Here is a 13,905-nt window from a genome sequence, read left to right on the forward strand (position 1 = left end):
AAAGCTGGTAACTAGAAAGCGGTATCTTGATCGCGGGCTCTCCCTGATTCAAGATGGCGGCTATGTGCAGTCGATGTGCCAGAAAACTTCAATATCTTCGTATCCCGTGGCTCTCATCAGTAAGGTAAAAGACGTTTTTACGTTGACATAGTTACAATGATTCCCTGATGTTCAGAATAAAAAGAGATTCTAGTGGAATTGATGCCTCAATTTTGTGTGGCATGGACATCTCACACCTGCGCATGCAGTTATTTGGACTCAGCTCAGCTGAGCACGCAACTAAAACACAGTTCAGTTAAGCTAAAGATTTTTATTTACTTTGATTCAGATCATTATGCGCAGCACCATCCAAGTCGTCGTCTTTTCAAGTTGATGAATATCAACGTAAGTTAAAGTGCATCGTTTCAAAGAGAACAAGAATGAATCTGTCACATGTAGTAGTTCATGCATGTGATCTTTCTGTTATCAGTGAAGAATGCAAGTCGACTTACCGTGTACTGAATATTTAGGAAACATTATCCAGGTTCTACTCTCCATACATCTGCTTAATTCCCTAGAGGAATAGGCAAAATTGTAATGATTATATATAAATTTTGTATGTTTATGCTTTTCACCTAATTATTGAAATTCTGTATGTCACTGCTTGTGTGGCAGTGAGTAATCCCCTTCCAGCCGTGATGCAGTTGGCAGCCTTGATTAAAAGATGCTGCAGGCTAACTCCGGGTCATAATTAACTGGGCTAGAAAATCAAGAAATAACTCCCAGGAAATGACTCGGTGATTGAACACCAATAAAATATTTATGGTTTTTATTTCAAGATTGGCATCTTCTCTCTCATGTGCAATGGTACATTGTAATAATTGAGTGTTTCTATGAGAATAATAATTATTTAAAGTTACATATGTTCACTGGGCCAGACACTCTTAATTTTGAATTTAAGCTAAGTTTTCTCTTCCAAACAAAACTGTTTATCTAGCAAATTCAAACGATTTAGTTCGACTTTGTTCAGAAATCGAACCACAAAAAAAATTTATCTTTGATTTTGTTCGATAACCAAACAAGATTGAACTCAATCATTTGATTTAGTTTGATTTAGTACGATGGAAAGTTTGTTAGATTTCGTTTGATGCTGGAAAAGCAATTTGCATACCATGTCAGACTAGTCAGGTCAAAAGAGGCCAGGGCTAGTCTAATCCAAACCGTTAGGTTATTCTGTACACTGCAAATTTCATGCATCACTGAAAAATGGCTTAGTGCACAGCTGTAGGTGTTTGTTCAACCCTGACCTGTGTTTAACAACAGTCATGTATATGACTGCATATACAACTTTAAATGAGCTCAATATCTTGGTCTGTGTAACGTGGCTAAATAAAGTACTACTAGTACTACAACTACTACTACTACTACTTTAAATTTGGTTTACTGTACAACAGCTAGGCTATTAATGGTGAATTATGCTGTTATAGAAATTCCTTGGGCAAGATTTCTGCACAGTCCCACACGCAAATTTGACGCATTTTCCAACTCAATCTCCATTCCTGCTTGCTCACTGTTTGTATAAGAGGGTTAGCTTGACAGTGATGCATGTATTAATGTATGAGGCTGTGCAAAATTCTTTCCATTCTTTAAGATGCCTTCAGGGAAATGTCCATGTACCATTACTGTTATTTTATAAAACTATCTATACAAGTGTTTGAAGCAACAGTTTTCTCTTAGTTTCAGGCATTGAGTCATCATTTGCTGAGAAAAGGTAAGTTAAACATCATAACATGTAAACTCAAACTATGATTCATTTGAACTTGAAATGCCAGGTATACTTTAATTTAGTCACTTGAGTTATAGCCAAGGGAAAAAAATTCTTATGCACTGTAGTCCTGATCAAAGTTTATTTTAAAAGCATTTCACATACCCTTCAAGACCCTCTTGAGGATTATAATTTGATAATATTGCCAGTGTAAAAATCCTCAAAAACTTGAGAGATCAACCTTCTCACTTCAGGTACACGTACACGTAACCACAAATTCTGTGTCTTGCGAAGAATTAACTAAGGGCATTTTTAACCTGGCAACATCATTCTAGCCTTACTTAAAGCACCCTTATCCCATATCAAACCATTACCATTCAATTCTTGGAAGGTTTTTTTTTTTCCATTAAAATACTGTATCATGTTAAGCAATTTATTCAGCTGAAAGTTGTAAAATTTATATACATTTTGTATAACCAGGCACTTGTATTTTAATCTCTTGTTGCAGGGCTGCAATGAAAGTACCTTCTATCATTGTCAAGAATTTGTAAACACCATAAAGCAATGCACAAAAATACATCCAGGAAGCTGAAATTACCTTTTCCTTTCCTGATTGTATAATTTACTTAGAAATTGTAGATAATCAAGGCAGTACAGCAGCTTGCTGTTCCTTCTTACAGTTACATGTAGATCTGAGGGCACAGATTTGTTAGTCATGTAAATTTAATCATTGTCAATTTTTGCAACATGAACTTGTTTTTACAGGACTTTTAAACATTAAAATGTTGTTTTAATTGCAGAGATCCAATGGCTGTTCTTAAAGCTTTGGCATCAACTGTCAAACCTGTAAGTATACTGTATTGTTAATATAAGCTTCATAGTTTCCTTTAGCTCTCCTCGCCATTGTTACATCTATTTTTTCTACAGTGCAGCTCAGAAATAAGCGAACATCGCATACGCATACCATACGCAAGTAATATGCGTATGCGTATCGCGTCATACGCGTATGCGTATAGCGTCATACGCGTATGTCCTGCCTTTGTTATTCATTGCCATACCTTTGCTTTATGTGGCATTGTCTTGCACAACAAAAGAAACGGTTTTTTTCTGTTTACATTGTATTTGTGGTGTGGCAAAATAAATAAATTTCAATAAATTTCAATTGTATAAATTTCAATAAATTTCAATTGTTGGCATTAAAGTTCAGATCATGTCTTGCATCAAAGCATTGATTTATTTTTCAGATTACATGCTATCTTAATGCAAGATTCTTTCTTTTTTTTTTTTATTTCAGGCTGCTCACTTACCAAATCCCGAGTTTATTGAAGACGTTGTCCTGCTACCAAGATCAAAAGCTATGCAGGTTTGTTGAAAAATAATGTGACAATGTATCTGTGCTCTGGCCAAAGTGTCTTTAACAGTGTACATTCATTCCTATTAAGCCAAAACGTAAAGAAGGAAATAAAAATTAATAGTTAGTGCGGAGCTAATTAATTTTATAGCATAACCCAGTGACCTCTTTTTAGGAAAACTGGCTGGATATACAAGGGCATTCTAATTTTCAGTATTTTACTCTGGTATCATAACCCAAGTCACTAGGAAAACATTCTTCCTGAATTTCTTTGTTAAATAAATCAGTCACTGGCTTATGCTAAAACAATTATATTGCTTTTGGCTTCTTTTGACTTTGCCAGTCAGTCCAGGATATTAAAACTTGTCAATCAGCCGATAGAAACCTGGAGCTTGTCCTCTAGATGGTAATTGTTCATGGCATTCAGGCTGAAATGATTAGTTCTGTATAAGAAACATGGTTATTTGTTTTGGCACTGTCATACTGTACCTGCCAACAATCCCAGGTTAATCGGAATTTTTCCAACTTTTGTGCTTGCAAACTTAAAAATCCTTCAGGAACTTTGGGTTGTTGCGTATCACCAGGTTTGCAAGGGATTTTTTGGAAACTTTATAATTTCACCAAAATATCTGATATGATATAAAGAACACATGAAACAACAATTTGGTAAAAAGGTTTGTTACTTGTAATATACATGTAAATTTATCACCAGAAGCATGGGACAATTTTTTTTTACTTGTGTGGGGTGAGGTGGGGAGTATTCCCTATTTCTGTCTTTGTAAGGTTGGGAGGTTTGCATTGTATCTAAGGATTGAATTTGACAAAAATGCCTGTTAGTATTTATTTACTTTAAATGCCACAAATTCTGTCAAACTACTAATTAAATGTTTGTTTCATTTCTCATTTTCATGCCTCACTTCAGCTGGTTCAGCTTTTAGGAAGAAGAAAAATTAGAACATATACTTAATAAACTCAGAACTATGTTCCTCACAGGAGAAGCATGGAGTCTGTATAGAAAATGCGAGATAATTTGGACAAATTTGGATTTTTAGGCCATTTAACCAGGTCCTTCAATACAGTCGAACCTCTTTATTATGGACACCAAGGGGACAAGAATAAGTGTCGATATTATAGAGGTGTCCGTTGTAGAGAAGTATGCTTTATATGGATTTTGGTCACTCAGGGACCAAGTGAACAAGGAGAGGTTCCACTGTAGTTGATTGAATTTAGCTGAAAAAGCATATTAGTATGAAATGAATTGTTTGGTTTTATGCAGGAGGCTTGTTTAGAAGCCAAAAAGTCAGGACGTGAAGCAGCAGAATTTGTCATTTCAAGATGTCCTGGGATTTTTCCTATCAGAGAGCCAAACCCTGTAAGTTTGTCAAGGAATTCCTCATAAAATAAATGTAGTATAGAATTAAGAGTTCAAAGCAATTGTTCCCATGTAATTTATGCTCTCTAAATAACAGCCTTTTTAAAGAGGTTGCTGTATTCTGTTAGCAGTTTATGTTCATTTACCTTTGGATGACTCATTTGGGCAGTTAAATACTCATAGCTTTTCGTTACATATATCAAGCAATCCTCTCAAACTAAAAGGAAATTTCAAATCCTCTTTGTTGAGAAACTCAATGATGAAAGAAGAAATGTTTAATTCTGTTTTTTTTTATAGGGTGTGTTTTTTAATTTCTGATTTTTTATAGGAAGTATTTTTATGTGTAAAATGTTTTAACATATTGTGAAATATAAAGATATATATTAACATAATTTATAAGATATAAATGTTTTAAGGACTGTGCCTACTAATACTGAAGTATATTTTGCGCGGTTTATGACTGCGGGAAAAGCAGATCTTTGCAAGGGCTATTGGAATCCAAAAAGAAAATTGGGGATAACTACGCATTTTTTAGAGATAATTAAGCCATCGTTATTCTAAAAAGCCGTGAAATACAAAGCAATGTATGGCATTTTTTTCCAAATCGAAACTTTGTTATCTCTGAAAAATGCATGGTTACCCCCAATTTTCATTTTGGATACCAAGAGCACTTGCTGAGTTCTGCTTTCTCCGCATAGTTTTAAACCGCGCAAAAATAACCTGTATTAGTACTGGCACCACCCATAGGAAACTCAAGTATCTCCTGATGTGCAGAATGTATGCGCAGTAACAAAAGTAGGCACTGTCCTTAAAGGGACACAGTCACCTGGTGCACATGCGCATTAGGTGATTTGCATTTCACACTTCATCGCACATCTCGCGCCGAGGAGCGCATCCTTTGAAAAATCTAAACAAATCTTCTCGAGTCAAAGTATTTGCCAGTCAAAATTGTTATAGTGATTATAGACCTAATGTCACATTATATCACTCATTTTCTTGATACCATGGAGAATTTACTGATGGACTTGTCCAGGGAAAGCCAAACGTCAACGAATACCTCTGAACTTGTGAAGTCGAAGAATCATTTAATCGTTTATTTCGGTATCCGGCCGTGTGAAAAATTATCTTAGTTAGCTGTTTCTACGTTTCACAGTGTTTGCATGAGAAGCAAATTGAGTTCAAATATTACAGAATATGTCAATTTTAAATCGTAGCGAATCGACTGAACTGCAGTGTAGCAAAACTACTTTGTAGCGAAATGACCGGTAAGCTTTATTTCTGCTTTCAATCATATATTTTGCTTTTATAATTTCGTTTCTACAGCTTCTCCACTATCTAAATTTAGGAACCAAACCCATGTCATTGCAAGAACGCTTGCTCGACCCGTAGAAAACAAGGTTCTACTAGAGGTTGTCCTTGTCGAGGAGATAAGATAATCGACTGTGCACCGAAGCTTGTCTTCATCTGAGCTCCAAACCAAGCAGCCATGATGAGAAGTTTGAATCGTTTACGAAGATTCCCTCTGCACGAACCTTTCGCCAGGTTGAGAAAATGCGATTTTTCAAATATATATGATGGTGATTTGCTCTCCAATGTTTTTGATTGATTTCTTTTGTTATTTTAGTCGTCGCAGGCGATTTCTTCCACCCAGTGCCTTTATGTTTCCCACCTCTTCTTTTCATGTTCCGTTGGAGATGCGATCCATACTGTTTTTAACCAAATATGATAAAATAATATCATACTCAGCATACTCAGAAACAGGTTTTCAGTAAAAGATTGAAAATCCGATAAAACACTGGGAAGATTGAAGTGGATTTCTAGATGTATTTGACGCGTACTTTTGATTTCAGGTTGAGGTGGACGCTTTTCAAACTGACAAAACTAGTGTCCAGGTCAGCGCGGTCACAAAGGTGACTGTGACCCTTTAAAATGTGTAAAATATCAGATGTACTGGTTAAAAAATGGCATTTGAGGGTTGTTGTTTCTTTGTTTGTTTTTCTTAGGTGTGGATCTCTGAGAATTTGAAAGTTGCTGAGGTTAAAACTGAAAATGAGCTAAAATGTGAGTTACATACATACATACTTCATTGATCACTTCTTGTAGACTTTTCAGGTCAATTTACATGCAATAAATATTATTAACATACTAATAGACTCGGCTACTTTGAGTTAAGAATGAAAAACTGAGCTCTTATCCAACAAACCAACTAGCTACAGTGTAATTAATCTGTCAAAAAATGTTCCAAAACATATACTTTTAAAAATTGTGATCATCATGTTGGAATAATCTTTGAGTGTTCTGGGTAGAGACTTCCACAGTGATACTGCACGGTATCAAAAAGTACGTTGACTAGCAGCAGAATTGTATACAGGGATGTTCAGCATAATCTTTGTTTCAATTGTGTTTGAAAAGCGCCATGGGTGTGGGAATGGTGCTATATAAATAAAGTTGTTATTATTATTATTATTATTATTATTATTATTATTATTATTATTATTAATTCCTGGTCTAAACTGTCGTGCTTGTGGACAGACCGTTTGAGAGATACATTGTAGCCTGGGGCTTGGCTAAAATTTATAACGTGTGTCTAAACTGCTTTACAAAGCGCTGAGAACTTACTTGCCAGATATAACAGAGCAATTGCACTGACTTTTCTTTTGGAGAAGACTTCTCCTCCTTTTTGCAATGGAATTTAAATTAAACTTTTTGAATCTTTTGAAATTGTTGCTGTTTGTAGTTTGTCTGTTAGTAGGAACTAGACTGTGCCCAATGATAGATTACTTAAAAAATGGATCAGATGGACCCAGTTGTGGTTCCCACCTGCTCTATGCATTTTCTCCAGCTTTTTTCAGTCCCAAGATTATCTTTACTATTAAATTAAATCATATTTTCATTCATTTCTTTCAATGTTTGTTAGGAGAGTGTGTTACTATACTTGACCCAAGACAACACTTAGCTAATGTCATTTAACAGTGACAATGACAGCTGAAACTTACAGAGCAATATATAATAATTATTATATAAATACATTTATTTGATAAAAAATGATAATTGTTCTTTGAAGTTGTAAGTCAAAAATTTATTTTTTGGTGGACTTAACTCTTTACAAGCTTGAATCCCTTTCTTTTTTTTTAGGTTTTATCAAGGCAGTTGATGCCAAAAATGCTATCCTGGCCTATGAAAGACTCAAGAAGCAAGGTTAACAATGCCTACTAAATTCTACTCTGCTGACTACTTTAAATGCTAAAAAGATAAATTTTTAATCAATTTAAAACTTAACAATAATGGCTGTTTCTGCCAGTGCATAAACAGAAGTTAATGTGTAGCTCAATTGACTTTCCAGCGTTTGATTCTTTCAAGTATTTTTCCTGTGAGCGTTTTCTTTGTACCTTGTATTGTTACATGATGCCACTATTTTTGGCAGCCAATTATATCAATATTAATAGCATGTGCACACTACGCATCGACCAATAATATTAGCCTCTCTTGTGGGCTGAACATGTCCACCTTGTTTACAACCGAGTTAACTGCTTAAACACAAGTGTTTCCTCACATCTTCCAGTGACCGGGAAAGGTGTTTTTCAATAGTTTTTACCCCAGTCACCCACCACATGCTTTTTCCACTGTTATGTAGCACATTAATTTTTTCACTCCACTTTATTGGATCAAGAGTTTATTCAACGATGTTTGATTAACTGATTTGTAACTGTTCGTTGGTTTGTCATTAAATGGTTGAGGGGACAAGTGTTGCTGGCGCCAACCCTTCAGTCCGACACTGAAGCGATGCTGGGGTCATTTAGCTTGGGTGAGCAACAGAGGCCACGACCACTTCCCCTTGCTAATCTACCCTCTAGGAGCTTGGCATGGGGACACGCTGCTGGCAGCAGATGTTTCTCTGTGACACCCATCTCACGGTCTTCCATACCACTCGCTGACACTAACCTAGCCCCATCGACTGGCCTTGCATTGGGCAGGCAGCGCTTGGGTCCTGGACAACATTTGGCTCCTTCCCAACCTTTCCTCCCACACTTATGTTGTGCGTGAACATTAACTTAAAAACAAATAATATATGCAAGATATAATATTCCAATATGTAGAACCAAGAAATTTATATCCTCACACCAAATTAATGTTCATTGTCTGGATACATGAAAAACACTTCAAGCACCCCAAATTGGCCACAGAAAACCATGGAAATGTTCTGCATCCTCAGCCTCATGTTTTGGGCTCTGTGCCACATGAAAACATGGACTCTCTGTGGGTCGGAGCAAATTTTTCTTGCCTCAGAAGAGCCCAGAATGATACAAGACTAATCGCTTAACAGTGCAGACACCAGGCCCTTTTTTGTTCAAAAAGTAGATAAGTCTTATCCAGTGGATAACATTTAACATCTACTTGCATCATTCCGGTTGTTTGAAGCTAGGATGGCGTTTTCCAGCTCCTATCCAGCAGATAACTATGTTATCCACATCAAGGCAGGTTGTATAATTTTTCATCCACTGGATAAACTGTTGAAAAACAGACATGGCTGTTTGAACAATCAACCATTTAGAGTTAAGGTCTTGAAACAAAGTACATGGGAAAAACTTTGAAAAGCAAGAACTACAACATGAAGAAAAGCTCTTGCAATAATTGATTGATTTTATTGCTGACATTTTGTTTTTTAGGAGAAGCATGCTTCTTCTACCTACTTGTTTTAGCAGTTACATTGTCCAGTGTTTCATGTCTTTCAGGAGTTGAAGTATCACTGGACACTCAGAATGAGATACTTGATCTTGCTGCTCATTGTTTAGGAAACTTTCCTGCAAAACAGGTGGTGAAGGTAAGCAAATTAAACCCAATAATAAAATTGGATTTGGCCAGTGCCTTTGAAATCCCCAAAAAATACCACAGTCAAGTGATCTTTCCATGCCAAGCTGAGGGCCCAATCTCTGTGATTCAAAATCCCATCATCACCACAAATGAATGCGTAAGCTGTAAACTAAATCAGTTTGTGATCTGCGATACTAACTGAGTCCATTAATTGGCTTTGTGCCAGTGCAGATATATCCACCAGTGTATGTTCCTGAGCAGACTTTACCCAGTTTACCAGCTTCATGCACACCAGGGGCTAAAGTCCTTAATGACTCATTTCCATCATTAGTAATGGTAATGGTAATGCATTTATATACTGCATTTTCTATTCATATATATATATTCAAATGCGGTTTACATCAGCATATGTCCATTAGCGACCTCATCCTACCCACCCAACCAATGAAATCATGAAACAGCACAAAGACCAGACCAGCACACCGGGAACTCCATGCCCTACTCTTTGCGATTAGTGTCTGGGTTCTTTAATGTCCCACAGGGGAAAGAGTTTTTTTGTTTTTGGTTTACATTTTTCAAACCAGTTTTATCCTGTTTTCCTTTGTGCAGTATTCAGTGCCATAATCGGAGACAAAGGGAAATAAAAATCAAGCTGGTTTGAAAATATTGAAACCATTATTAAATGTCACTGAATATGACAATATTATTGGTTAATAAGTCCAAGGGAAAGGCAAAGCACTGAAGACTGTTGATGTCAGAATTTTTACTCCCTGGGACAAGATAGTAACATTGGCGACAGGGTCAATGCCTGTCTGTCTTTGACCTTGTGTCATGTATAAAATTACATTGATTTTAGTTTGGTTTACGTGCAGTCTCTGTGTAACACTCACTCGTTGCAATTTAAAATGCTCTACACCAAACTGCCTTCATGTTTGCAGGGTGAACTGAATTTGCTAAGTATGCAATCTGAAGAAACTAAGATGGCAAGTGCTGATGAAGATACAAATGATACAGATTCAGATGTTCCTGATCAAGAGGTGTGATGTGTACTGTAAACTGAAAGATAGCAATATTTTGTTAACTACATTTAACCACCCATGCACTTCAATGTCCCACTGCAGTGCTAAATATAGCTTGCACGCAGATGTCTTCTAATTCCTTTGAGCTTAAAGGAAATAGAAGAGGTCTGCATGCAGGCTTCTGCTAAAAACTTCAACGCTTTATTACTAAACATGTTACTTACAAAGAGTACAGCGCAACATTTTGGAAAGGGTGGGATGGAATTTGCAAAATGAACATCTTGCCAAACCCTGAAAAATTATGGGGCCCTGGTTTGTTTGTTTGTTTGTTTCTTTTTTCAATAATATTGTTTGTGATGAATTGTAGGCCATTTGCTAAAAAAAATGAGGGAAATTTGTACTGTGGGGAATGTATTAGAATAAAACAGAAATTCCCTGACACACTGAAGAATCCACCGTTTTCCAGTTTACTGTTTATTCACCGTTTTCCAGTTTACTGTTTAACAACCAACGCGAGAAAAACGCAGTGTTACAGTGCAAGGCCAAGTGCCCTTTTTGCGAGCACTTGTGTTATAAAAACCTGAAAACCCTATTTCCAAATATGGTCATAAAATCTGACGCGTAACGCAAACTGGGGAGTTTACGACAGTACTGACCGACTAGACAAATACATGTATGTAATATCCATGGACTTGCACTAATTTTCTTATAGAAGGACAATAGTACAACCAATGAAGAAGGCAATCCTGAGTGGAGGTAGCTTAAATTTTTTTATTATAAAATAAATTTCAAAATAATATTGCTTATAAATGTTATTATCATTTATTTTATTTATTTATTGACTTTTTTTTTTAGTTGTTCTTACTTTTGAATTTGAACTACACTGTAGATAGACTGTGTGAATTTTTTAAGTTTTGAATTTATGTAGTTTTTTCCTCACCCCTTTGTTTTCTCTCAAAAGTATACTAATATGTTTGTGCAGTACATATAATATTTACATAATGTTTGTAAATTCATTCAAATTTACATTAATAGATTTTATTGTATGGTCTAAATTTTTTTGCTCTAATGTCTGTTTATCAGGAGTGACAACTATGGCTTGCAAATGTTTCACAATATGACAACAAAAAATGCCAGAACATATGAAACTATGGTCCTTGGGTTTTTACAGGTGAGAGTTTTCTTGCATTCAGAGTCACAAATGACATTAGCCGCACTAAAAAGGCATGATCATGAGGATTTTGTAAGGTTTAAATCAAAACTACACAACTTTTTAACAAATTACCTTTGATCATACACGAAATTGTTCTTAGAGTACCAACAAGAAAATATCTAAACTTGTGATTTTGCTGAGCACAGAACTGGCCAATGTTTTCAAGTTGCAATCTATTTCATTCTGGGCGTCCACAGGCAGAGATGACTAATGCTTCTGGCCCCAGTTGTTCAAAGGCCGGATAACTTTATCCGCTGGACAAGGCACTATTCGGGGTCTAAAATATACTTCACGTTAAACATTGTCCAAGGTTTTCGTACACTCCTAAACTAGACTGTGGTTAGAGTGTGCATATTCGCTTGTACACGATGAAATACTGAAATCTTTGCACAGATTGAAACCGTCAGGTAGTGACTTATCCACTGGATAAAGTTATCCGGCCTTTGAACAACTGGGGCCTGTACACTAATAATAGTCATTCTGAAAAGTAATGCAATGAACCATTATTTTAATAGTTCATTAAGTACAAAATACTGTAACACTATAAATAGGTACCATGCAACGTTGCCCCTTTACCCATAAAAAGTCTACCTACTACTTAGATATTAGATGAAATTCTGGTTAATTTCTTAATACTTTTAGGAAGAAACCTGGACAAATTATGGTATCCCATAAATAAAAAGACTGATAATTTTAATGGATGAAAACAAGTACATCAAGACATTTGATTTTTTATGATGAACATCCTATTTCTGCCATATGCCATTAATTATCAAAAGTATGTAAATTGTGGTTCTGGCATGTTCCTAGTCTTTTTTTTTTTTTAGCTGGATTCCTTTTCGGTCATGAGATCTAAGGCAGTGCTCCCAGAGAGCCTAGTTCTACCACATCAGGGATCACCTCCTAAGTCAAACTTTTTTGAGAACCCTTTTATTGTGAAATTATTTTCCAGTATCGCTGTTATTATGATGCATATACCCTCTTCAAAGAAATGCGCCAGCTTGGATATCAAGGTAAGAAATTGGAACAAACTTTAACTGTCCAACCTCTTCTAGTAATAGTTGACACTTTCATATTAACTCTCTGAGTGTACTGTCTAACTGTAACTTACCATTTAATTTCATGCAATCTCGTTAGATAAAGCCTAGCTTAGTCCAAAATCAGATGTGGGGTTTCTGAAGATATAAATACAGCTGTATGCTCCAGTTACAAAATACCTCCACCAAGCAAACAGGCACACTTTCACATCTAATGTTTTGATCCAGTCGCAGTGTTAGTAGAATCACAAACCAATCATTTATGCACATCATCCACAATCCCTCCATGATCATCACATCCCTACCTCTTTTCTTTTAACACAAATTCACAGCTTTTAAACCCCAATAATTTATTTGCACTGCCCTAGCTGTTCAAGGACAGCACAGTCTTTTTAAATCTTGAATACATTTTAACTACATGTAGTTTGTGTATTACATTTTTTGCAGCATCTTTATTCACATACAACTTGCTGTTTAAGGCAGTTGCAAGATCTAATCACATTGATTCAAAATGGGAAGAAGCAAAGGTTTGTTGAAGAAACTAAACATTGAGTTTTTGCTCAAAAAGTAGAGATTAAATATACGCTCCTTTCAAAATAATAAAATTCAACTTGATACCTGGTATCCACCTCACAACCCAAAGCCTTCTCATCTGCATCTAAAGACGCCACACATAACCCCAAAAATGTTATATTGTTATTAAATATTAACCCAATAATAATAATAATAATAATAATAATAATGATAATAATTATATTATTTAAAATGTTTTTATTATGCAGCAGTGTCAACATTTATAATAATTATTCAACTGCGTTTTGTGTTGGTGATGCAGCTCATTCAAAAAAGTCTCACACTACTGTCCCTTTTTAAGATATGTATAATAAATACAAAATACCTTAAAAAATACAGTTAATATTTTTATTATAATAACATCTTTTATCCTGAATATTCCAGGTGTTGATAAGGAACATGGGTGAAGAGCCTGTTGTCTTACCTAATCTGAGTGAGTGAAAAATTTTTACCACAAGAATAAGTAATTAATTCATTGAGAACACAATGATATGACATATTTGTGTTTAAATAAAGAATTTGATTGTGACAAGTCATTTACAACAAAAAGGCCAAAACTTCACTGTAAAGGAAATAGTTAATGAATAGTGCTTAGCTGCAGTTGATTAGAATGTAATTTCTCCTTGTTGGTAAACTTATGTCCAGGATTGATCTTGTTAGCAAAAATTTGCTAGCAAATTATTTTCGCAATTTTAGCAAAAAAAGATTTAAAGAAAACTGCTATTAGAAAAGTATAGAAGAAATAGCACAAATCGCAAAAGTAGCAAGACTTTTTCTTTCTACG

The 13,905-nt window shown here is 35.5% G+C and overlaps 1 protein-coding gene across 2 annotated transcripts in view; it reads left to right on the plus strand.

Moving 5' to 3' along the window:
- Nucleotides 1–18: 18 nt before the first annotated feature.
- LOC146473074 (small ribosomal subunit protein mS39-like) overlaps nucleotides 19–13,905 on the plus strand; it is a 31,810-nt gene continuing 17,923 nt past the window's right edge. For both annotated transcript variants that reach the window (XM_085118791.1, XM_085118792.1), the window contains exons 1-15: nucleotides 19–124; nucleotides 329–384; nucleotides 1,717–1,750; nucleotides 2,545–2,590; nucleotides 3,039–3,107; nucleotides 4,372–4,467; nucleotides 6,471–6,528; nucleotides 7,603–7,665; nucleotides 9,201–9,289; nucleotides 10,218–10,316; nucleotides 11,011–11,054; nucleotides 11,382–11,469; nucleotides 12,464–12,524; nucleotides 12,996–13,075; nucleotides 13,506–13,554. In XM_085118791.1, coding sequence (XP_084974917.1) covers nucleotides 54–124; nucleotides 329–384; nucleotides 1,717–1,750; nucleotides 2,545–2,590; nucleotides 3,039–3,107; nucleotides 4,372–4,467; nucleotides 6,471–6,528; nucleotides 7,603–7,665; nucleotides 9,201–9,289; nucleotides 10,218–10,316; nucleotides 11,011–11,054; nucleotides 11,382–11,469; nucleotides 12,464–12,524; nucleotides 12,996–13,075; nucleotides 13,506–13,554 — 1,003 coding nt within the window. In that variant the 5' untranslated portion in view covers nucleotides 19–53. The remainder of the gene's footprint in view (nucleotides 125–328; nucleotides 385–1,716; nucleotides 1,751–2,544; nucleotides 2,591–3,038; nucleotides 3,108–4,371; nucleotides 4,468–6,470; nucleotides 6,529–7,602; nucleotides 7,666–9,200; nucleotides 9,290–10,217; nucleotides 10,317–11,010; nucleotides 11,055–11,381; nucleotides 11,470–12,463; nucleotides 12,525–12,995; nucleotides 13,076–13,505; nucleotides 13,555–13,905) is intronic.

The sequence above is a fragment of the Pavona decussata genome, unplaced genomic scaffold (genome assembly GCF_977016875.1).
Source record: "Pavona decussata unplaced genomic scaffold, jaPavDecu1.1 SCAFFOLD_95, whole genome shotgun sequence".
Lineage (NCBI taxonomy): Eukaryota > Metazoa > Cnidaria > Anthozoa > Scleractinia > Agariciidae > Pavona > Pavona decussata.